This window comes from Barbus barbus (assembly GCF_936440315.1).
Source record: "Barbus barbus genome assembly, chromosome: 20".
Classification (NCBI taxonomy): Eukaryota; Metazoa; Chordata; class Actinopteri; order Cypriniformes; family Cyprinidae; genus Barbus; species Barbus barbus.
In genome coordinates, this window is record NC_136748.1 from 11406925 (window position 1) to 11430676 (window position 23752).

Here is a 23752-nt window from a genome sequence, read left to right on the forward strand (position 1 = left end):
CACTTTTATGGACTCTAACAGATATTATAGTCTGTTTCATTGAGAGTCTCCCTCAGCTCAGACAGAGATTTATGCGTTCTTATATTGAGTATTGAAGGAAGCGGTTCTGCTGTGATAAATCTCATCGGTGTTGTCATATTCTATTATTAGTTGTACTTGTTAATACACGTATTACTAACCTAGGCTCATTGGAAATACATGCATCTGCCTACATTTTTGCAGTAAAACAAGAATTTGTTTTATTCCTTTTCACAAAAATTATTAATAAAGGGGACAGAATATCGATTAATAAAGGCAACCATTTTTTGGCAAAGTACTACATGACTTCAAAACAGTTTTACCATAGTGCAGCATTTATGAACTAAATAATTTTGACATTTGCATCACATAATCAGCTCCATATGTATGCCTTTTCTGAAGTAGTAAACGTGCTCGGTAGCGCACCTGGTATATTATTGCGTCACTAAAAAAAGAGCTAAAAGACTTGAAGCGAGATAAAAAGGGATGGTTTCTTCAGCAAATGCATGCATTTTTTACTCATGTTTGCTTATGTTTCGGGTAGAGGTGGTATGTTATTTTCAAATGCAACAGAGCATTAACCTTTTTGTGCTATCAAATTAAACTGCCGTGATGCATGCAGTACAACATTCAACGTAATAAAATGTTGTCAGATTCACATTCATCTCAGATAAAAACATTCATTTCAGATAAATCTGAACAGGCTTTTAGCACCACTAACTGAACCGGATTTCATCTTGAAAGTGTAGCAAAATGTGCAAGTATTATAATTTTGCAGAGATGTCACTACAATCATGTATTTCAAACTAGGTTGCATATTACCATTGGTCACACTTTATATATTTATTTATGACTCCAAACTCTGCATATTACACTTTGGCATATATCTCATCTTCCTGGTAGATTTAATTTTTTTATTTAAAATCTCATGATTTCTATTATTTGATACTGCATTGAAGAGCTATATGTCATCAGTTGCATCAGTTTTGGTTAGGAACAGAAATTAATACAAATCAGTATCCTCATTATTAGAGCTCTGTCCCATCATGACCATCTCTTGCTCTTTGGGTAGCTGGCAGATCAGCGTAAACATGTCTGACTGCCCGTTTCTGCCCCTCACAATTGGTCAGCATAGTGTTCCTGCTGGCTTTGACCTCAAGGTGACATCCATCAACATGATCCTACACATCCCACTGTCACAAGCTGCAGGCCGCCTCGTTCTGATCGGTCGTGGCAGAGTCAGAGAAAAGGAAAATCATGTCTGCTCGGCCCTGTGAATCAGACAGACCCAGGAACGCTGTGGACAGCCTTGTTGTTGTTTTAAGTGAGATGAATTTCTATGATGAACTGCTGGAGTTTTGTTTTTCTGACAGCTGATGGCATATGAAGGCATGCCTTTCAGATTTTCTCCTGTTTGACAGATGGAGTTCTTTAGGACATGCTGAACCATAGGCAGGGACAGATGTCTGTGACTAATTTGCAGTGGATATAAATGAAACAAAATGGCGCAAAGCATATCGTTTTTTGAACCACTGACAGAATGTTTGTGGGTTGTATGTATGGTAAATAGGTCAATGATTGACACTCACAGATCAAAAAACAATTCATGAGAAAAATGTCTTGATTACACCTCTTCTATGATGAAAATATTCGTAGTTTGTGGATTAAAATTCATTCATTTTCATTTGCATGAAAAAAAAAGAAAAACTGAAAAACAATAAGTAAAAATGTAAAAATTTCACAATGTCACAAACAAGTAACAAATTGAATTAAGCATGAAATAAAAAAAGTAGTAGTAGAAGTAGAAAAGTTTTTCCAGTAGAAAAACTGAAATAGTATTTCTTAAAACATACTAACATACTTGAGAAAATTCTTGTAAAACATACTCCTATTAATCATGTTAGAAATCTGATACTGAATTAGGATACTGAAGAAAATTATCATTATTAAGAAGAAAAGTAGTGTGGCATAGTCTTTATTTATTCTTTATTTTTATTCAAAATATATCATTCAAAATAAATATTTTAAAAATATTAATATTTTGTTCCTGTTTCAACTATTTCAACTACTTGTGGGAATGTACTGTTGAAAGTCAATAAGGTCGATTTGATTTCGTGTTTATTTCATTAGGAACTTGCTTACCAAATGTGCATATGCCATTCCTCTTTCTTTTATTTGCTTAATCAGTATGAATTACTGTAATGTAGCCAAAATAGACAGTGATATATAAACAGCCAAGGTCATATAACACTGATGTTTCACTGCAGATGTGCAGCGTAGGCCCAGAACCAGAGGCATAAACCGGCTGGGAGGCAGCACATGCATTGATAACTTTCAGCTGAGACGGGATATTAGATGCTCCATATTTCTCCAGCTCGAGCTCTGTGAAAGTACTCAATTCACTGTAATTAACCAGAGAAGAAGAGTGCCTGTGGACGGCCCTTGATGTAATTAATTTGACCTCATAAAAAAGATGTGAGCGTGATTTTTGCCTTTCTCTCTGGTGAGGACAGAACATCAGGATGAATAAATCTACATTCGTAGCACGTCTGACATCTAAGACTTGTCAGTCTCTGGCTTTGAATCTAGAGGAGTTTGCTAATCAAAGTTTAGGAGACGGTTTCATCCTGGTTTGATCTGCTTGACGAATTTGAGTGGTTGGAGATTAGCTAAAATGTAGCATTTCAGGTTCAAATTAGAGCTGAAGAATCCGGATTTATTGACTAAGAGTGATGGGGTGGCATCTGTTAGCAGTGGGTTACATTTTTAGGATAATATTGCACCATATGCGCATTGATTGGAGAGATGCACCTAATTAGAAAGGCATCAAAGTTTCTCATACTACCCCAACTTATCCCATAAATCTAGCATGGAGGATTGCAGTATTATGCTCTCTTAGGTTGACTAGTTGCCCAATAACTGAGTGGCTGATTGGTAAGGTTGATTTAGTTTAATTTAGTAGATTTATTTTGTATTTTTAAAGAAGCTTGTAGTGTGCTGACAGTGTAAAAGTTTTTGCCCCATCTTTTGATGCCAAGGACCCCCAAAATATGATGGTCTCCCTGGATCCCTTCCCCGAAAACTCAGAAACTGATGGTACATTTCACAAAGAAATGGCAAGTAACACATTAAATGTGAAATTTTGAAGTAGAATGACTGAAATAATATTTTCTTGTAAAACATACTCCAATAATCTGTTTTATTTACAACTTCTTTTGTACAGGGAAAGGGGAAAGGGAAAGGGAAGTGCTGTGTGGCCAAGTATGGTGACCCATACTCGAAAGTTGTGCTCTGCATTTAACCCATCCAAGTGTACACACAGTAGTGAATATACACCCAGAGCAGTGGGCAGCCATTGCTGCGGCGCCCAGGGAGCAGTTGGGGGTTCGATGCCTTGCTCAAGGGTCTCACCTAAGTCGTGGTATTGAGGGTGGAGAGAGCAGAGGCGTTATGCCCATTGAGAGTGAGGGGGAACGTGCCAAGTGGATTTTGAATGCAGCTTCCAAAAGACAAAAAAATATCCGATTAATATTTTCTATATTTAATACAATCACACCGGCGTGATTAGATGGTTCAGCGCCTCATATCATCAGCTGCTAAATTCAAATCTGCGTCCACTGGCTGGCGCTGAGCCAGATACAGAAGCGTTTTTACAGCACTGCACATTATAAACAATCACACACGATTCTGCTGAGCTTATGAATGCAATGACCAATCAGAGGCATTCAGATGAGTCATTGCTAAAATGCCGGTGTTTTCTTCACTCACTCACTGACTGAATACCACTTTCTGGTGTATTCTCTCATTAGAAACAACAAAGTACAAATGTGTGTTCGAATCTGTAAGATATTCATTTTATAGTGTAAACAGCTTCAGTGATTTTAATTTGAGTTTTTGAGAGTGCTTGAACTCTAGACTGTCAGTGAAAATGTTCTTTGATAATGTACATTTTTTATTTTATTTATTTATTTAGTTGACAGGGACATTGTACATTAATAAAACATACCTGTAAATGTACCAGAATCAGTCAAAGGACATTGTAGTCCCTGGACAAGATGTCACCCTAAAGAAAATTTAATTAAAAATACATACTAGAAAATTGAATAATTACACAATACAAATCATACTCTATTGACAACAATAGGATCAATTAAATACAATGCAAACAAATACAAACAATAATAGGATAGCTAGCAGATATAAGATTCTAGTGTTGACAAATCTGAGTACTAATTAACCATTTCTTCATTTGAACCCTAAATAAAGCATATGTGTCTAGATCTCTTATACGTAGTTGTCGGAATATGAATTCCATTCTCGTGCAGCTTTGACAGAAAAAGCAGACTGACTAAAATTATGATGACGGTATGATACAGTCTCCTCTTAATGCGCCTCTTGTAGAGCGATAATCAGTTGTTTTAATACAAACTAACTGACCAAGAGGGGGAGAAGATAAGCCATAAATAATTTTATATATCAAGCATACATTTGCATACTTCATCATGTTTTCCCAATTTAACAAATTATATTTTTTCCGTATTGGACATTGATGATAATGTACCGATTTCTTATCGAAGATTTTGTGTACGTTTGTTAATAGTTTTAGACTCTAACTCGCCTGAAACCAGGTGATTAAACAGTAAGTCATGAGAGAAATAACCATAGAATACATATACATTTTAGCTGCCTCTAATGACATGTAATCTCTAATAAACTTAAAATTATAGAGATTAAACTTAACCTGCTTACAAACCTTTTTAACTTGAGCTTTAAATGTAAGTTTAGAATCAATCAGTATTCCCAGATATTTCTATTGAGGCACTACCTGCAGCCTCACCCCTGACATGTAAACATCTGGCTCTTTAATAATACTGTTAGACTTAGAGAAAAACATACATACTGTTTTGGGCACATTTAGTTGTAAGTAATTCTCTCTTAGCCTTGCCGAAATTACTGTATCGTCCGCATACATTTGTATATTAATGCCAGGATATGCAAGATGAAAATCATTTATATATATAGCAAAAAGCATTGGACCCAAGATAAATCCTTGTGGAATACCAGTTGATGTACCTAAATCATTGGATAGGTGATTTTGTACTCTAACACACTGAACTCTATCTGATAGATATGACTCTATAGAAATGTTCTTTGCTCTCTTTCTGTACAATGAAAATGTTATGATTAGTAGCCTAACTTACAATGTTTTTATTCACATTAACTTTCAATGTTAAATTCACAGTAAATATAAAGTCAGTCGTATTAAAATATGTTATGGCATGACACCCATATCTGTTACTTAAGTAAACAAACAGGTTTTTATGCATAGTTAATAGATTACATAATTAGGTTACTTTGACCACCGCCCACTATAGATCAATTAACATAATCTATAAAGGTGAGAATCAAGATATTTCATGATATATTAATGCTTTTGGGAATGTTTCGAATAAAAAGGAAAAAATTAATAAAACATATAATTGCTGTTGTGGCTGTGTGTCAAATGATCCCCCAGATTCAATTAACAAATTTCAAGTTAATTCTGTTAATAATAATAAAACTCTCTCTGATGTCTATAAATTCATCGCTACAGTACAAACAACAAATTCACCACCTCCTCATTTAGTCATTTACATTTAGCCATTTAGCAGACGCTTTTAGCCAAAGCGACTCACAAATGAGGACAATGGAAGCAATCAAAATCAACAAAAGAGTAATGATATGCAAGTGATATGACAAGTCTCAGTTAGCTTGACATAGTACACGTAGCAATGTTTTTTTTTAATTATATAATAAATAAAAAGCAAACAGATAGAATAGAAATAGAATAGAGCAAGCTAGTGTTAGAGGCCCTCCTCAACAAAAATTTCAAGACAGTCACTACCAGCCCTTTTCACACATGAAACCCAATATATTTAGTAAATATGCAAGATTATCTTGTCCAGTAAATGTACTACATGTGCTAATCACACACACAATGGCTTTCCGTTCTTTATCCGCACTGCTTCCATTCACACATCAGTGCCAAAATGCCATATGCCAGGAATGACCTTTAAAGGGATCATGGACTGCCTTTTTTATTATTTTGTACTGTTCTCTGAGGTCCACTTATAATGTTATCAAAATTTTTACCTTAAAAAAAAATAATTTAGAAGTAAAAGGCTATTTTCTGTCCTGTTTTTGACCCCCCTCATCAGAACGCTCTGTTTTTGAATAGGCATTGGACTGAATAGGATTGTAGACTCAAAAGTAAATGCCCACTGCTATGATTGGCAAACAGTAGTGTATGTTTGACAGCTGGCTGTGATTTAGGTGAAAAATGCATAAATACTCATATCAAATAATCTGTAATAACAGACAAAGCAGCAAGCACGTAATAAAAATAGTTACTTACACTTGTGTTGCGACATTACTGTCAGATCCAATAAAGTCGGCACAGCATCGTCTTTTAGTTTCAATCTTTCTGAAAATCCTGTGTCGAATTGTGCCTTGTTTTTAAACGAATCCGCGGTAAAATTAAGTGAACAAAGGACTGAGTTCTTACTGACGCGGTCTGTCACGAATCCGGTCTATGAACTTCTGTTCACTCACCACCAGAGGTCACTCGCTCACCACATTGACTCTTGCACTACACTAACTGTTGCACATGACCCCCGGACTATAATTCCCATCATCCATTGCACTGACGACACACACACAGCTGATTGCACTGATCACACAGCTGATTCCCATCACACGCCTTACTTAAGCCATGGACGTCCTCAGTCAGATCGCCGAGTATTGTATAGCGTATATCACTCTTCTAGCGATAGCTACTCTACGGAGCCCACTTAGTTGTCATAGTCTTGCCTTGCCTGTTTTCTAGTGTTTTGATTCTTGCCTGTGTTTCCTGGATTAACCCTTTGCCTTGCCATTCGGACTCTGTTTGCACCTCGCTTGGACTATTGCTCGTGTACCTGGATTATCTCTCTGCCTTGCCCTGTTGGATATTGTTCGCTGATCGTAGACCCACGCTTGCCCTAGGATTACTCTTTGTCTTGCCTGTGTTGTACCTGTTTGCCATTGCATGAACCTTGCTTGTTTTGTGACTACGTCCCTGAATAAAAGCTTGCAAATGGATCTGCATGTCTCACATCTCGTTCGCCCCGTAACACGGTCTGGCGCAAGTTCATACTCTTTCCTAATGTTGGGATCAGAAGGACGCCAATGCAAAGACTTTTTCCACAACTTGGCACTGTACAGCATCTTGTTGGCTTCGGAGGATCTTAATCGTTTGATTTTTGCATAGATCTGCATTTATCTCTTTTGTTATTTACACTACGTGTGTGAATCGGTGGGCGGGGCTAACAGGCAGCAATGTAGAAGCAGGCGTTGATCTTCTTCTGCGGAGGTGGTGCTTATCCACACTATTACATCATAGAGTGGCAGAGCTAGGTTAGACAAACTGCTAACTAGTCAAATTTAAAAATATGTAGATTTGCACTTAAAGTATTAGACTATTGTTTCTGTGTAGGCTGCATTGTGTACAGTAATTGTGTTGTAAATGAAACTCTCTGCTGGAAAAGAGGGGATTGTTTACTCTGGATTATGACTAATGTGGGTGGCTGGAAACAAAGATTGGAGAATTTGAAATGTTCTTAGGGAAGAATATAGCATTTATTTCTGAGTGGCTGAAAGTACTGTATGTGCATCTAAACCGAGGAGCCGGGAGGCTGGAAGAGAGAGAGAGAGAGAGAGGGAAAAGGAGAGAGTAAGTGTATCTGGATCGTCACTGTATCACGTGACTGTCAGGTTTCCTTGGAGACAGCAGCAGTGTTGTGCATTGAGATGCTCCTTCAGTTGAGCACAGAACAGGACAGGCAGCTGGACAGAGCGGTCACCGCTTACGTCTCACCGCTTGACAGACAGCCACTCTTTGCCTTGCAGGAGGTGGGTGAATAATTGTATAGAAAAGAAGCGCTTTCCTAATTAAAAGGAAGTCTTTTGTGTTCTTAACATGCAGTTATAGTAAATGTCTAGCACTGTTGTTGGGGATTTGCTTGCCATGTGTTGGATCACTTTGCTCGATGCTGGTAACTATTTCCTTCAAGGTCTCAGAAGGATGCCACAGCTCGGCTGCTCGGATTGAAATATGATGGCATTTCACGAGTCGTGTGACATGATGCTAGCAGCCTCAGGGAACATTAACGTTAAGACGTCTGAGTAATGCAAATGCGCTGAACCTCTGAGCGAATGAAATAAGAAACGACATTCTTTGGATGTTTCCTTTCATTTAAAGAGATTGCATTTTGGATTGCAGTAGACAAACACTTCAGATATGAGCAAGGCTCATGGAAAGCCTGGGAATATCAGGGAATTTTAAAATGATGATTTTCAGACTAAGAAGTCACTGAAAAGTTATGGAAATTTGTGTAGTTAATATAGATTTTTCAAGTTGTGCTAAACTATCCATTAATCATTAAAAACTGAAAAAATTATTATGAAAATGTATCAAACAAGATAAATCGGGAAAATAAACATAAATGATTGGTATAGAAATAGTTTTCACTCAGGAATTAATAGCAAATTTCACAATTAATTACAAAGGAACTAAATAACACATTGATTTAAGCAAATATTTGAAGTAGAAAGAATTCGATTTTTTATTTTCGTAAAATGTATTTCAACAACCTGTTTTATTTACAATTTCACAAAAAATACAGAGTGATATAAGGATGGGAGGTTTTTAATGTTTTTTTTTAAAGATTGTTTAAAAAAAAAACTTATTCTTCATTAATCATAAATAACTGGAAAAATGATGGAAATAATTGTGAAAATGTATTAAACTGATAGCAAATTTCACAATTAATTACAAAGAAACTGTAAGTAATACATGGAATTAAACAGACAATTTTGAAGTAGAATGAATGAAATAGTATTTTCTTGTAAAATGTACTCTAATAAAGTGTTTTAATTACAATTTCAGCTAAATAAATTACATCGTAATGTAAGGAAGGGAAGTGTTTAATTTGATGATTTCATATGAATTTCTACGATGTGATTTGTATGAAAATGTGCAAGTTCTAGAAATAAAGCATGAAGGTCAGTGGGTCACAAGCAGATTGTATGAAAATGAACAAATTAGATTTTGTGAATTAATAGGAATTAGCCACCAGTTTGCCAAACCCCAAAAAAAGCAAGTCGACAAGAAGCAATTTATAACATCGAAATTTTGGAATTACCCTTATCAAATGAAGCGAAAGGTCTTGTCAAGTGTGTTCATCAGGACTGGCGGGCATCAAGTCCAGATGCATCCCGTGGCACTGTTTACTCACACAAATTACCTTCTGCAAAGTCACCCCCTCCTATTTCTCCCAGCCTTCCTGGATTTATGCAGCTTTAATTAGAATTCCTCCAACCCTTTTGTCATCTTGTTAACTTAATTAAGTTTGGGCAAATAGCATTAAATTAAAACGTGTGCATCCAGAAGGCGATTATGATGAGGAAGTTTAATGTGTGCTCAAACGGTGTACTTCAAAAATACTTTTTAGAGCAGATTGATGTCCCTTGCGTGCTTGGAAAGCTTAGAGCATCATCCGTAGGTTTGTGTCAAGGCTTGACTCAAACTCTGTGATTTTGCAGTCAGCTGAGGCCAGTGGCCAACGACATGAACGATACGGTTCTCATTTCCTCCGGGGCGCCCACACCTTCAAAAAGGTAAGCGCTCCGCACAGGCTTCTGTCTGCATGCTGATTGTGTGTGTGTGAGTGTGTTTTAAGCTCCTCCACTTAAGCCTGTTATGTAAAATGGCTTGTTTTGAAAGTATGCTGCGCGCGGATGAGTAGAAGATTGTAGCATCTTTCTCTGGGCGGAATATTTTCCATGTTTATTACATCGCTGCAGAATTAGGTTGAATGTTTGCCTTTCAAAGGCAGATGACTAAAAGCAGTGAATCGAGAAATTGGCCTGCTGTCTCCGAACCCTCTGCGCTTCCCGGGCTGGGCTGCAGCCCAAGGTGATCCGGAAGATAAACTCTGATGGAACGAAAGCCTTATCTTGTAAATAGAGAGCTGGTCAGGTTGGCTTTTTCTGTTTTGTGCTGTTGACACATGCCCAGGTTCCCAAGACAAATGCCTTTGCTTGTTGTCTCTTAACACTGGTCTTTCAAGCATCGTGAAGTTTAAGGCTCAGATTAGCAAAAAATCATTTATTCATTCTAAATCTTTCAAGACTTGAGACTTTCATTCTTCTATAGAAAACAAAAAGAGATTTTAGGCAGAATGTTCATGCTGCTCTTTTCCATAGAATAAAAGTGAATTAGAACAGATGGTTTAAAGTTTTAAAAATTACAATGGAATAAAAGTAGTCGATTTGACTTGAGAGCTATATTTTGCATCTAGCGGTGCCATACCGTACATTAACTTCATGTGAGTAACAGAATGAAATTTAAGTTATTATTCACTGAAAATCTTCGCAGCCATGGTATTTTAGTATAGGGACCGATTCTCACTATTAACTAGTTGCTTATTAGCATGAATATTATTAACATATTGGCTGTTTATTAGTACATATAAAGCAAATATTCTGCATGACCATATTCTACATCCCTAATCTTACCCAATGCCTAAACTTAACAACTATCTTACTTATTATTAATAAGCAGCAAATAGGAGTTTATTGAGGCAAAAGTCCTAGTTTGTTAATGGCGAGAACTGGACCTTAAAATAAAGTGTGACCCCAGACGTAGTTGGGAAAATGAAAATTGTCTGTCATAATTTACTCACTCGCATGTCATTGCAAAACTCTATGACTTTCTTCTGTAGAAAAGAAGATATTTAGAAATATTTATTTATATATTTATCCAACCAAAACTGATTGGTTATACCAGAATTCTTCAAAATATCTTCTGCAGAAGAAAGAAAGTACAGTACATATAGATTGGAATGGGATTAAGGTCAATAAATGATGACAGAATTTTTCCCTTTTAATTTCAGTGACATTCATGATTCATTTATTTATGTGATGATTTATGAAGAAAATGATGGTTAAATGAATGTGGTGAAAAAGTACAACAGTTATAAGAGTTTGTTTTACATTCTTGTGGCAAGTTCTCATGCAAAGGTTTTCAGCAGCTGAAAAATGATCATGCCATCACTCCAGCAGTATTTCATAATGTGACATTTATAAGAGATGGTTTGATGCAGTGTCTGAATTACACACAAAACTTTCAGAGGGATTGACTTCAAAGTTTTGGCAGAAGTTTCTGATGAGATTTTTCTTGCACGATCAAAATTGTCTCTAGCATTGTAAGCATCTTAATTTACTAAAGTAAACCAGTTTAATTTACTAAAGTAACCCCCCCCCCCAACCAGTTTTCATGTGTTATTTTTGTGTCATTGATATACTTTTATAGTTTTTATTAATACTTAGTTAATTTTTGTTTTTTATGTTGTGTTTTTTTTCATTTTTTTAAAAGGTTTAGTAATTTTGTTGTGTGTTTTATTTTTATTCACTTTTGTAATTTTTATATAGTTTATATTTTTTATCTCAGTGTTTCATTGGCAACTAGCTGGAATGAAAGAAGTTATTTCAGCTAAAAGTAGCAAATGTTAACTATAATAACCTTTTATTTTGACTTCTTTTAAATTCAAAGCTTCATTAGTGGGATCAGACCCTCTATACTCCCTCATAAGTGTATGAATTTCTTTGTAAAAGATACCTACAGAAACCCATGGTTTATTGCGTAACATGTTGTATTTTATTATACTGGTGAGCTCTGGTGCAAACATTTCCATCAGCCGACAATTCACTCTTTATAAGATCCACCATTCCCTGTTTATTTACAGCCGCTGCCAAAGCAGCCCTTTCCTCGCAGGCTTTCTAGTGCCGCATGCCTTCAATTGAACACATATTGGAAAGTAAGCCGTTACATTTGTTGTGATTGTGTCAGGCCACTGACAGTACTTAATATCGGGTGAATACTAAAACACATCGAGTCTCGGAGCATGTCATGACGGAAAATCACTTAAATGGACCAGATGTGGCATGTTTTGCACAGAAAGGGGTTGGTTTGTGTGTTTTCTGCTCTAAATATAGCACAGCGTCTATGGACGGGTAAACACTTCACCCTACATGAAGTCCCTCACCGTAATGATCAGAGTCAGTCTAAAAGGAGCTGACTTTACTCGACTCTTTAACCTCAGGCGATTGGAGATGCCACGCATTTAAATGAGGTCTGTGGTGGAGGGAGATTGTAGATGTTAGTTTCATCTCCGCTTCCATCAATAACACGCCACTGGTTATGAAATCAAAGACACAGACTGTCAGTCGCTCTGCTTGAACCTTTCACCAAACATCACAATCATTACGTTACAGGACATTGTTTGTGTGAGTACAATGTCAAATGCCGGTAATGCCTGCGGCTCCAAAAATGTATGCAGAATTATAATGCACTTAATTCTCGTCTCGACTCTTGTTTACTGGAGTCTGCCAAAATGGAGATGTTAGGGAAGTGCTCCTTAGCATTCTTATGTAATTATTTATTATGCTGGGTTCAACCCACCACACTTGATTACGTTTGTCAGAGTCGTGATGACTTTTAGCAGTCGATACCAATACTGGTGAAATTACGCAGATTACTAAAAGCATTCAATCGAGAAATTGGCTGCTGTCTGTGAACCCTTGGTGCATCTCAGGCTGGGTTACAGCCCAAGGTGATCCGGTGATCGTTTATTTGCTCGTGCTATCTGCATTGTTTTAGCACTTCATTCGCTAAATGAATTATGCAAGGTAAAGCTGCAAGTGCATCAACAAAATCTGTAATGAATGCAATTCCCGATCTTTCAGGCCGGTTATAAATTCTTTATTATATGGAGGATGCGGCAGACTCCTGTGATCTGGCAAAGAACACTTAACTGGGCAAAGAACACTTAACTGGGATTCTAGCACTATTTCAGTCCATTAAGCAACAGGTTAAATTAGGATGTGGGTGATTGATTAAGATAACATTTTATACCAACACAAGTAGATTTTCATGATTCTAGTTACCTATTTTGTTCCTGATTGATATTATAAAGAACACACTCCTTCATTTAAAAAGTTAAATATTAATATAAATACTAACAAATTATTCATTACTTTAAATGATTAACCTATTTAATCCCATTTTTTTTCTCCATATATGAAAATATCCAAATGATGTGTCATTAGTAACTCTTTAAAATAATCAATAATTATTTTTTTGATTATTTGGGGGGGAAAAGTGTGTGAAAGATTGTGTATTATGGTCAGTCACAATTGTAACCGGTGGGAAAATGTGTATATTGAATTAACATATTTCTGCTGTCATCAAAATTTTTATATATCTCAGCTCAGCTATTTTAAACTGTTTCATCACATTCTAGGGTTACTATTATGCTGAAAAACCCTTATACAACACTAATAGGAATACTGAGATAAAAGACAAAAAATACAACCATCAACGTATTTAAAATGGTTACTTTATTGTAACATATATCATAAAATAGGGTTACACTTTATTTTAAGGTGTCCTTGTTACAGTGTAATTATACATTTAAGTACTGACTAATATTAATTCACTATATGTGTCACGTGTTGGTTTCCGTTTAGTTCCTGTTTGCCCTTATTTGGTTTTTCCTGTCCTAGTTTAGTTAATCATCGTTTATTCCATTCACCTGTTTTGTATTAATCATCTTGTTTGTTCTTTTGTTCTTGTTCCTTTATAAGTCCTCAGTTCTCCCTTTCTCTTTGCCTGAGTTTAATGTTATTTAATGTTATGTAACGTTCATTAAAGGAAAGAGTGTGTTGATGCTACTTCGTTCTCGTGATCCTTTGTTTATTTTTACTGCAACCACTAAATCCCGTAACAATATGTACTTACTATATGGTTAGGGTTTGGTTTAGGGTTACTTGTCTTTTAATTATGCATAATTTAGTGTTATTATAATATGTAACATATAACGTGTAACAAGGACACCTTAAAATTAAGTGTTAACTAAAATTGTTATATTAGTGCTACCAGTCTTACAACATCAATTTATTTGTAAAATTTGACATTTTAATTTATTCACTTTGCTACATTGTAACCTTCACTAACAACTGCAATTGGATGTATGTGTATAGCTAAATGCACTTTATTATCCCACAGGTCACAATAGTTGCCATCAACATGTTTACTCATTCTATGGTCATGTGACAATTTGCACTAACACTCAACATATTTAATCGAGACCCTTTATTTTTTCCATATTTGCAGGAAATGCACCAGTCAATAATATTTCTAGCGATTTATAAATGAAAACCTTCTTTACGCTCACTGTTGTAACTGGAGGGATTAAATGGGTTAATAGCTGTTATATATATAGTTATCAAAATCTTGAAAAGTTTCAGATCTGAAAGATTTTTTAAAATGTTCTTGAAATAATTTTCTTATGCTCAACAATGCTGCATTTGTTTGATCAAAAATACAGTAATACATTAATACTGTGAAATATTATCACAACCTAAATCTGTTTTCTATTTGATTATATTTAAAATTTTGATTTTATTTATTTATTTTTGTGATGCAAAGCTGAATTTTCAGCATCATTACTCCAGTCTTCAGTGTCACATGACCCTTCAGAAATAATTCTAATATGCTGATTTGCTGATTTTCTTATTATTATTATTATTATCGTGCTGCTTAATATTTTTGTGAAAACCTTGATACTTTTTTCAGGATTTTTTTTTTTTTGATGAATAGAAAATTAAACAGCATTTATTAGAAATAAGAATCATTTAAAATGTCTTTACTGTCACTTTTAATTAATTTAATGTGTCCTTGCTGAATAAAAGTATCAGATTCTTAAAAAAGGTAGTTTTTGGTAGTTATAAATGACAAAGAAATACAGCTATGGAAAGCAAGCTGTCTGTCAGTGTGTACCTATGGAATTAAGTTTCAGTATTATCACAATGATGTAAAAGTTTGGGTTTTAACGTTTTTTTCTTTTAAATATATTATCTTAGTGCTGGAGTACCAGCACCTTTGACATTGCAGATGTTTGCCATTTTGTATGCCATGATGATTTAGTTTAGTTACAGCCTGATGAAGATGACTTTCCAAAATGACATTGCTCATGTAATTTATAAAACAGACAGCTTTATGTAGACTCGCACACTGTTACAAAATCATCATCCTGTTCCTCTTTAGTAGCGACACTTGGTACAAACCTGGGACGTGATCTGAGTGATGCACAAGTGGCAAACAGCCACATCTGTAAACCTCATAGTCTAACAGCCTGATTAAAGAGGAGGCATGAGAAAAATAACTGCAGTAGTTTTTAATAATAATAATAATAATAATAATAAAAATATTATAAATGAGATAAAAAAAAAAAAAAAATATATATATATATATATATATATATATATATATATATACAGTATATTAGTGCTGTCAAACGATTAATCGTGATTAATCGCATTCAAAATAAGTTTTTGTTTACATAATATATGTGCCAGTCCTGTCTTCCTGTGTCTTGTGTTTCTTGACGTGTGTGTGTGTGTGTGTGTGGGGGTGGGGGGGTGGGGGGGGGTAGTAGGGCTCCTGCCGTAGAGGCTGGGGCCGCGGCCTCGGAGGCAATCCCGTCATGGCCGCCCAAGCTCCTAGACCCGCCATGGCCTCCCGAGTCCCCTGACCCGCCATGGGTCCCGGAAAGGGCGCCGCCCTGGAGGCCGTCTGTTATGTCTCCTGGTCCCTGGAGGCCTCTAGAGCGCCCACCCCCCCTCCCCGTTGGATGATGCAAACTTCCGGGAGGGTAAATGTAAGTTCTGTCTTCCTGTGTCTTGTGTTTCCCCTCCTCTCGTGCCCATACAGTCAGATAATATTGCCCGAAACACTTCAGAATTCATCCTGCTGCTTTTGTCAGCAGTCACATCATCAATAAATACAAGAGAACCAGTTCCACTGGCAGCCATACATGCCCACGCCATGACACTACCACCACCATGCTTCACTGATGAGGTGGTATGCTTAGGATCATGAGAAGTTCCTTTCCTTCTCCATACTCTTCTCTTCCCATCACTCTGGTACAAGTTGATCTTGGTCTCATCTGTCCATAGGATGTTGTTCCAGAACTGTGAAGGCTATTTTAGTTGTCGTTTGGCAAACTCTAATCTGGCCTTCCTGTTTTTGAGGCTCACCAATGGTTTACATCTTGTGGTGAACCCTCTGTATTCACTCTGGTGAAGTCTTCTCTTGATTGCTGACTTTGACACACATACACCTACCTCCTGGAGAGTGTTCTTGATCTGGCCAACTGTTGTGAAGGGTGTTTTCTTCACCAGGGAAAGAATTCTTCGGTCATCCACCACAGTTGTTTTCCGTGGTCTTCCGGGTCTTTTGGTGTTGCTGAGCTCACCGGTGCGTTCCTTCTTTTTAAGAATGTAACAAACAGTTGTTTTGGCCACACCTAATGTTTTTGCTACCTCTCTGATGGGTTTGTTTTGTTTTTCCAGCCTAATGATGGCTTGCTTTACTGATAGTGACAGCTCTTTGGATCTCATCTTGACAGTTGACAGCAACAGATTCCAAATGCAAATAGCACACTTGAAATGAACTCTGGACCTTTTATCTGCTCATTGTAATTGGGATAATGAGGGAATAACACACACCTGGCCATGGAACAGCTGAGAAGCCAATTGTCCCATTACTTTTGGTCCCTTAACAAGTATGAGGCACATATGCAAACTGTTGTAATTCCTACACCGTTCACCTGATTTGGATGTAAATACCCTCAAATTAAAGCTGACAGTCTGCAGTTAAAGCAGATCTTGTTCGTTTCATTTGAAATCCATTGTGGTGGTGTATAGAGCCAAAAATGTTAGAATTGTGTCGATGTCCTAATATTTATGGACCTGACTGTATTTGGTTTGTTCCTGTTCCTGTCCTCGTGGAACAAGGAACAAATTCTGTGCTTCTAGCATTCCTTATGATTTGATTAATAAAATCTATGTTATTGGAAGAGTTCCTCGCCTCCTCGTTCCCTGGCTCCTACGTGTTGTGACAATATGTGTGTGTACTGTCTATATTTATTATGTATATATAAAGACACACATACAGCATATATTTTGAAAAATATTTACATGTATTTATGTGTATATATTTATATATATTTGTGTGTATGTATATATACATAATAAATATACACAGCACACACATATATTATGTAAAAAAAAAAAACTATTTGGATGCGATTAATCGTTTGACAGCACTAATGTATATATGTGTTTTGTGAAGGAAAATGTAAAAAAAAAAAAAAATATTACAGCAGCCCTTGATTTCTTTAACTTCTCAAAACATCAGGAACAAGATTCATTGTGAAACTTTTTGGGCCTTGAACCTTCATAAGAAGTTTTTCTTTCTCTTTCTAAGTAATTTGGGTGTAATTGCATGGCCTTGTAGGAACATCAGAGCTGTAGGCGGGACAATGTGCGTGAGTGAGTCTCTGCTGACTGTGCACCTCTCCAGCACGCGTTCATTTACTGGGTCGGGCGTTCAAGGACAAGTGGCCTTGTGTAGAATTTATTGTCTGCTGGGTCATGGCCAGTATTGCTGCCAGAACAGAAATATAATTTTCCATTTGCTCCGAATGAGTTTTTAATTTCAAGTTAAGTGAGTATTGACCACCTGTCACTGGATATGAAATCATAGACTCCAGCTCTATCACAGTCTCGCCGTTCAGAGAGTGTTGATATGCTCTCCATGTCCTTTATCCACTTTTGGATTGGAAAGAGTCAGAGTGTACTTTTTAATTTTACTTTTTTTACTTTTTTGTAAAATGGTAGAATTTGATTTTCATAGCCATTGTCTGTCCTCTCTTTGACCCTTAGGATTTAATGTTCCTTTAGGACTTTTATGACTTAAACTATTCTTTTGACAAACTATTAGCCATATGCAGAGGCGGACAAAGTACACAACTCCATTACTTGAAAGTACAGAGACTGCTGGTCAAATATTACTCCATTGCAAGTAAAAGTTGTAAAGAAGTACTTGCTTTTAAAAGTACTTAAGTACCAAAAAAAAATTTCCTTTTTTATGTCAACGCACTGTTTTATTATTGTTGTACATAATAGTTGCAATTCCTCTGAAGCAACTTACAATACATTACACCTACTGAATACACTGACGGGCTTGTAGTATCTTTGGAATAAAGAGCTTTTAGAATGTTAAAAACCTATGGGGAAAAAAACTTACAAAAAATTATTTAACGCCCCTACCCACCCCCACAAAAGAAAGATGGTAGTGATCTCACACAGCTCTGACAGTGTGTGCACACATCTATGTGTAGCCATTCATCCACATTTGAACAGAGTGGACAGTGAAATTGCTGTAAATACAGAGTGATAAGGAAGGGGGGGAATCAAACATGCTTTAAAACCCAGCAACACAACTGTAGCTGTATAACTTTACAACAGCAACACTGCTTTAACAAAAAAGCAAAACAGCAAGACTTATTTGATATTAAAACAAAAATAAAAAAAATGCTGTCTAATTGCTCTCGCTGTACTTTGCCGTCACACACAGTACGGTCTGTGCAGTGCTGCTTCAAGTCCAGCACCTATATTGTTTTATTAGGAGACGCACAACAGTTCTTCTGTGGCTTTATATTTTCAAGCACACAATTTAGCAAAATCAGACAATATTGTGTCTAATATATACCAATTTCTTATTATTGAATTATTGTAAATAAATATCACATTTGCAACTGGCCAGTGTTCAAAAAATGCTGGGAAATCACTTCATGTAGCCTTACAAGAGTGATTACTGATAAACTGTCTGAAAAAAAGAAAATCACATTTTAGAAAAAAAATAAATAAATCCCCCACTGACTTTCAAAGCTGCTACGTAGTAACAACTTTCTACTTCGAGGACCTTGATAGAAATGTAGTGGAGTACAATATTTGTCTTCCAAATGTAGTGAAGTTAAAGTCACAAGTTTTCAGAAAGAATAATACTCAAGTAAAGTACAGATACTCAAAAAGTGTACTTAAGTACAATACTTAAGTAAACGAACTTAGTTACTGTCCGCCTCTGACTATATGGAGTAGTTTGTTAATATTTATCATGAATGGCAGATGTTCACACTGTCACTTCTAGTTACCTTATATCATTTTATTTTGGCAATAAAGTGATGTGATCTGTTTTTAGTTTTTTTTATTATAGTATTTTTCCCATTTGTTGGACTGTATAAAGGAAGCATGGAAACTATGTGCCACCAATTTTTAATTTTCCATAAGGTGTTGCATGTTTGGACTTTTTTTTCCACTTGTACTCATTGTGTGGCTGATTAATTGTTATGGTCTGTCTATAAAATTTAGATTGTGTTTGTTAAGATGCACTTTTATAAGCACAGGAAAAACACTAAATGATGATTATGATACTAATAATAATATATTTCTGTATTAATGATCAATTAAGTAATAATTGCATATTATTGTAATGTTCAATATAATTTATATAATTTAGATTTGAGTCATTTTTAATATTTCAAATGTTTTAATAACTGAACATTGTCGCTGTTATGGTACGTGTGGTTGTGGATAAATGAATAGCACTCGACGAAGGAATGACGAAACAGAAATCTTTTAATAGGCTTCAACTCACTTATACCATTTAAACAATATAATCTCAGACAAAGACTAAGGGAGAACTCAGGACTTTTAAAGGGACCAACCAAACGAGGAAACAAGATAATTAACTCAAGACAGGTGAAACGGATGAATTAATTAATTAACTAATGACAGGAAACTAGAATAGGAAATACCAAATAAGGGCAAAAGGGAAACTAAACAGAAACCAAACCGTGACAGTAGCAGCAGTAGTAATAATAATAATAATGATAAATGATAATGATAATCATTATTATAATATTTATTATTATTTTAATTTGAGTACTTTATTATTTTGAATAACATTTTAAGAATTACATATTACTGTAATGTTACATGTACTGTTATGATGATAATTAATAATAGTAATTAATTTTAGTAATTGTTGTATATTTCAAATACAGTTTTAATATAATTGAATATTTTTGTAATATTATATTTAGTCATAATAATAATATGTTTTATATATATTTGTAATATTTAATATGCAATTTTGATAACTGAATATTGTCATAAAGTAATAAAAAATCATGTATTTTTGTTGTTGTTGTTATTATTAGTAGTAGAATTGTTATATTATTTATAATTATTTTATTTTAGTCATGTTTAATACTTCAAATACAGTTTAATATAATTTAATATTTTTACAATGTTATATGTAATAACATTATTATTATTATTACTAAGTTTGCAGGGGCATATTTCCATTTAATGAATTTAAGAAAGACCCATTTCAGTTATTCACCCACAGCTTTTCCGCCCAGTGAGTTTTAGTTTTTTTTCTTAGGCCCTTGCTTTGCACTTGTATTTATCTTATTTAAGTGCAACTAATTTTAAACATATTTGTTGAAAGTGTTTCTCATTTCTTTGCGTAAAGCTGTTTAATGAGAAAAAATTACCCAGAGCACTTTTAAGTGTCAGTATAAGGGCCTAACAGTCGCTGTCAGGGTGCCATATCAATAAGTGGATTCCAGTGGATCATTCTCAGCGTGACACTGATTATTATAAACAGCATGTCTGTCTGTGAGACGTCTGGCATGAAAACAACCCTCTTAATGAATCACTCCGTTGAGAGCGTGAGAGTTCAGGCAGGTCACGGCGGCGGGGCCACAGGGACCGACACAGCAGTCCAGATCTGTGCAACTCATTTATTATCCTATTGTATTAACAAATATAATATTTGTGTTACATTTGATTGATAAATGCGGCGTGTGCATGTTGATAAATGTGTGTTTTTGTGTGGTGTCTAACTCGCAGAATATACACATTCACACATATGCACACGTGATTCACTCCTAATTGTAGGGCACTTAATGAGGAAGAAAAACATATGCTCCGTCATCTGCTCCAGCCATATGCCAAACCCTATAACATAAAGCCACACTACCAGAGCCTATGCATTCACTGCACACGTCTGCGCTCTGCATCCATTCAGACACAAGGTACCTGCTCTGAGGATTTTAGGTGGATGAAAATGCTAATACTGATATATTACAAATAATCTAATGTAATTATAAAACATTAAATCTATGTAAAATTGCTGAAATTATATTAGAAATGACAAATTGCGCAAAAAAACATTAAAATATGATTATAATATTTTATATAATTATATAAAAATATTTACTCAAAATTCGCTGCACAAATGTGGAAGAAAATATAATAATCATATATATTTATAAATAAATAATAAATAAATAAATAATCTTGACTTGGTCTGCAATAAATGTATATAAAATTGCTGTAAGAAAATGAACATTTACTAAATATTTACTCAATTATTTGAAAAAAATATATATATCTTGACTTTTTATACTAAATGTATAAAATTGTGTAATTAAATGAACAATACAAATATTTACTCAAAATATATATTTTTTTACATATATTATATTATATAAATAAAGTATATTATTATAAAGTAAATGATGTATCATGGCTGTACTTAAGCAGCTTTGAACTATGAGTAGTTCTTATATCTTGAGCAGCCACATTTTAGAGTATCTTCCCCAAAACTGTTTCCTGATGGTCATCTATCATCTCAGATGTTTCATTACTCATGTTGATTTCTGGAAATCACATCTGCCATCATCCGGCTCACGCTCCATACCTCTCTTTGTCTTTTTTCTTCCTGCTGTATGTATTTCTTCTTATTCTGTCTCTCTGTCTGGACTGTAGCACCCTTGAGAGTCCCAGCAGACTGGATGAAGAACATCGTCTTATCGCGCGATATGCTGCTCGTCTGGCAGCGGAGGCCAGCAACTCCACTGTGAGACTCATAATCACACTCAAATTACACCTCAGTACTTCACAATGGAAATAAAAAGCACATTGTTGATGAAGTTTTCAGAGGACACTTTTTTACTGCGTGGAATTTATTGAAAATCAACAGCATGTTTAGTAATATTAATTTGTTTATCTGGCTTTTATGCTCCATAACTAGGCAGCATATATTTGTGTTCATTTATTGGCATCTTTCTAATTAGTTTTGAGCATAATAATTAATACTAATTATTTTGTCTTTCAGCAATGTCCTCCAACTGATCTGAGTTTCAACTTTGATGCTAATAAGCAACAAAGGCAGCTCATCGCAGAACTAGAGAATAAAAACAGGTGGGGTTTTTAAACAGTTAAATGTTTCTTGCTTTGCGATGGAAATACATTTCTTCAAGCTAAATGAAAATAAGTCAATATGTATTCAGATTTACTGTCACGTAAAAGAATAACAATAATTGAAATGCTGTAATTACGTAATATATTTACTTACTAATTAAATATTATTAATTTTAATATTATTAAGAGTTAATTAAATTATACAGTAATAGCAGTAATAATAATAATAATAATAACTGCTATACATTCAATTATTTAAAAAAATGAATTCAATATAATATTTAAATATTATTTACAATGAATATTTATTAATTACAGTTAATTAAATTATATAATAATAATACATTTGAATATTCAAACTAAAATTTACATTTAACCAAATTGTATAATGATGATAATAATAATAATAATAATATATTTAATAACTCAACCAATAAAAACATTAAGTATTTAAATTAAATACTTAACTATTATTATAAATGAAATGATTTAACAGTTTTAGTAATAAGGTCTATTATTATTATTATTATTAGTAGTAGTATTAGAATTATTATGAAGTTATATAGTATATTCTTAATTTAAACATTTAATGTTTTATTATCATTATTATTAATAATAATAACAATAACAATTATTATTGTTATTATTACATTTAATTATTCAACCAAAATAAACATTAAATATTTAAATTAAATACTTAACTATTATTATCAATTAAACAATTTAACAAATATAGTAATAATGTCTATTATTATTATTATTATTATTATATTGTTCATTTAAACATTTCATGTTTTATTTTTATTATTATTATTATTGATAATAATTATTATTATTGTTGTTGTGATTAATGCGACTGTGCTACATTACAATTGAGTGCTTTCAAAAAGGTGCCAGTGAAGTTCATTTTGGTTTCTGTGTTTGGCGTATATAGGGAGATACTGCAGGAAATCCAGCGTCTGCGTCTAGAACATGAACAGGCTTCTCAACCCACTCCAGAGAAAGCCCAGCAGAACCCCACTCTACTGGCAGAGCTACGATTGCTGCGGTACACAAACACGCTCACACACAGCCTTTATACACACAAGCACAAAAAACAACAGAATGGTTGTAGTATTAATCAGAGTTGTAAAGAAGAGGAAGCGTTCAATGTTAAATTACCCATAACTTTCTTTTAACCAGAGCGTTTCACAGCATTTGAGGTTGTTAGGAGCATAACAGGTTTTAAATGGACTGGGTGGGATTTCACTCCCTGTAGTCATTGTTCAAGTCATTTAGACGGAGTACCTTTTATAGGCACCAGAGGGCATGTAGAAGCCAAATCAGTTTTCTTAATAATATGTTGGTCTCATTAGATTTGTGAATGAGCACATTTCCATTATGTTCTGTTTTTGCCCTCTTTGTTTTAGTTTCATGGAGATTTAGTCACATTATGTGCATTTCTGAGCAGTACTATGTTTTTAATGAAAGACTT

The 23752-nt window shown here is 34.7% G+C and overlaps 1 protein-coding gene across 2 annotated transcripts in view; it reads left to right on the forward strand.

Annotated features, from left to right (window-relative positions):
* Positions 1-23752, forward strand: part of LOC306886569 (dystrobrevin beta-like) — a gene marked incomplete at both ends in the record, with an annotated part of 37982 nt that overhangs the window by 10066 nt on the left and 4164 nt on the right. Inside the window, 4 exons of one of the 2 annotated variants that reach the window (XM_079443767.1) lie at positions 9640-9714; positions 21844-21934; positions 22193-22278; positions 23213-23326. In XM_079443767.1, the coding sequence (XP_079299893.1) occupies positions 9640-9714; positions 21844-21934; positions 22193-22278; positions 23213-23326 (366 nt within the window). The remainder of the gene's footprint in view (positions 1-9639; positions 9715-21843; positions 21935-22192; positions 22279-23212; positions 23327-23752) is intronic. The other variant, XM_079443768.1, reaches the window with a different exon arrangement.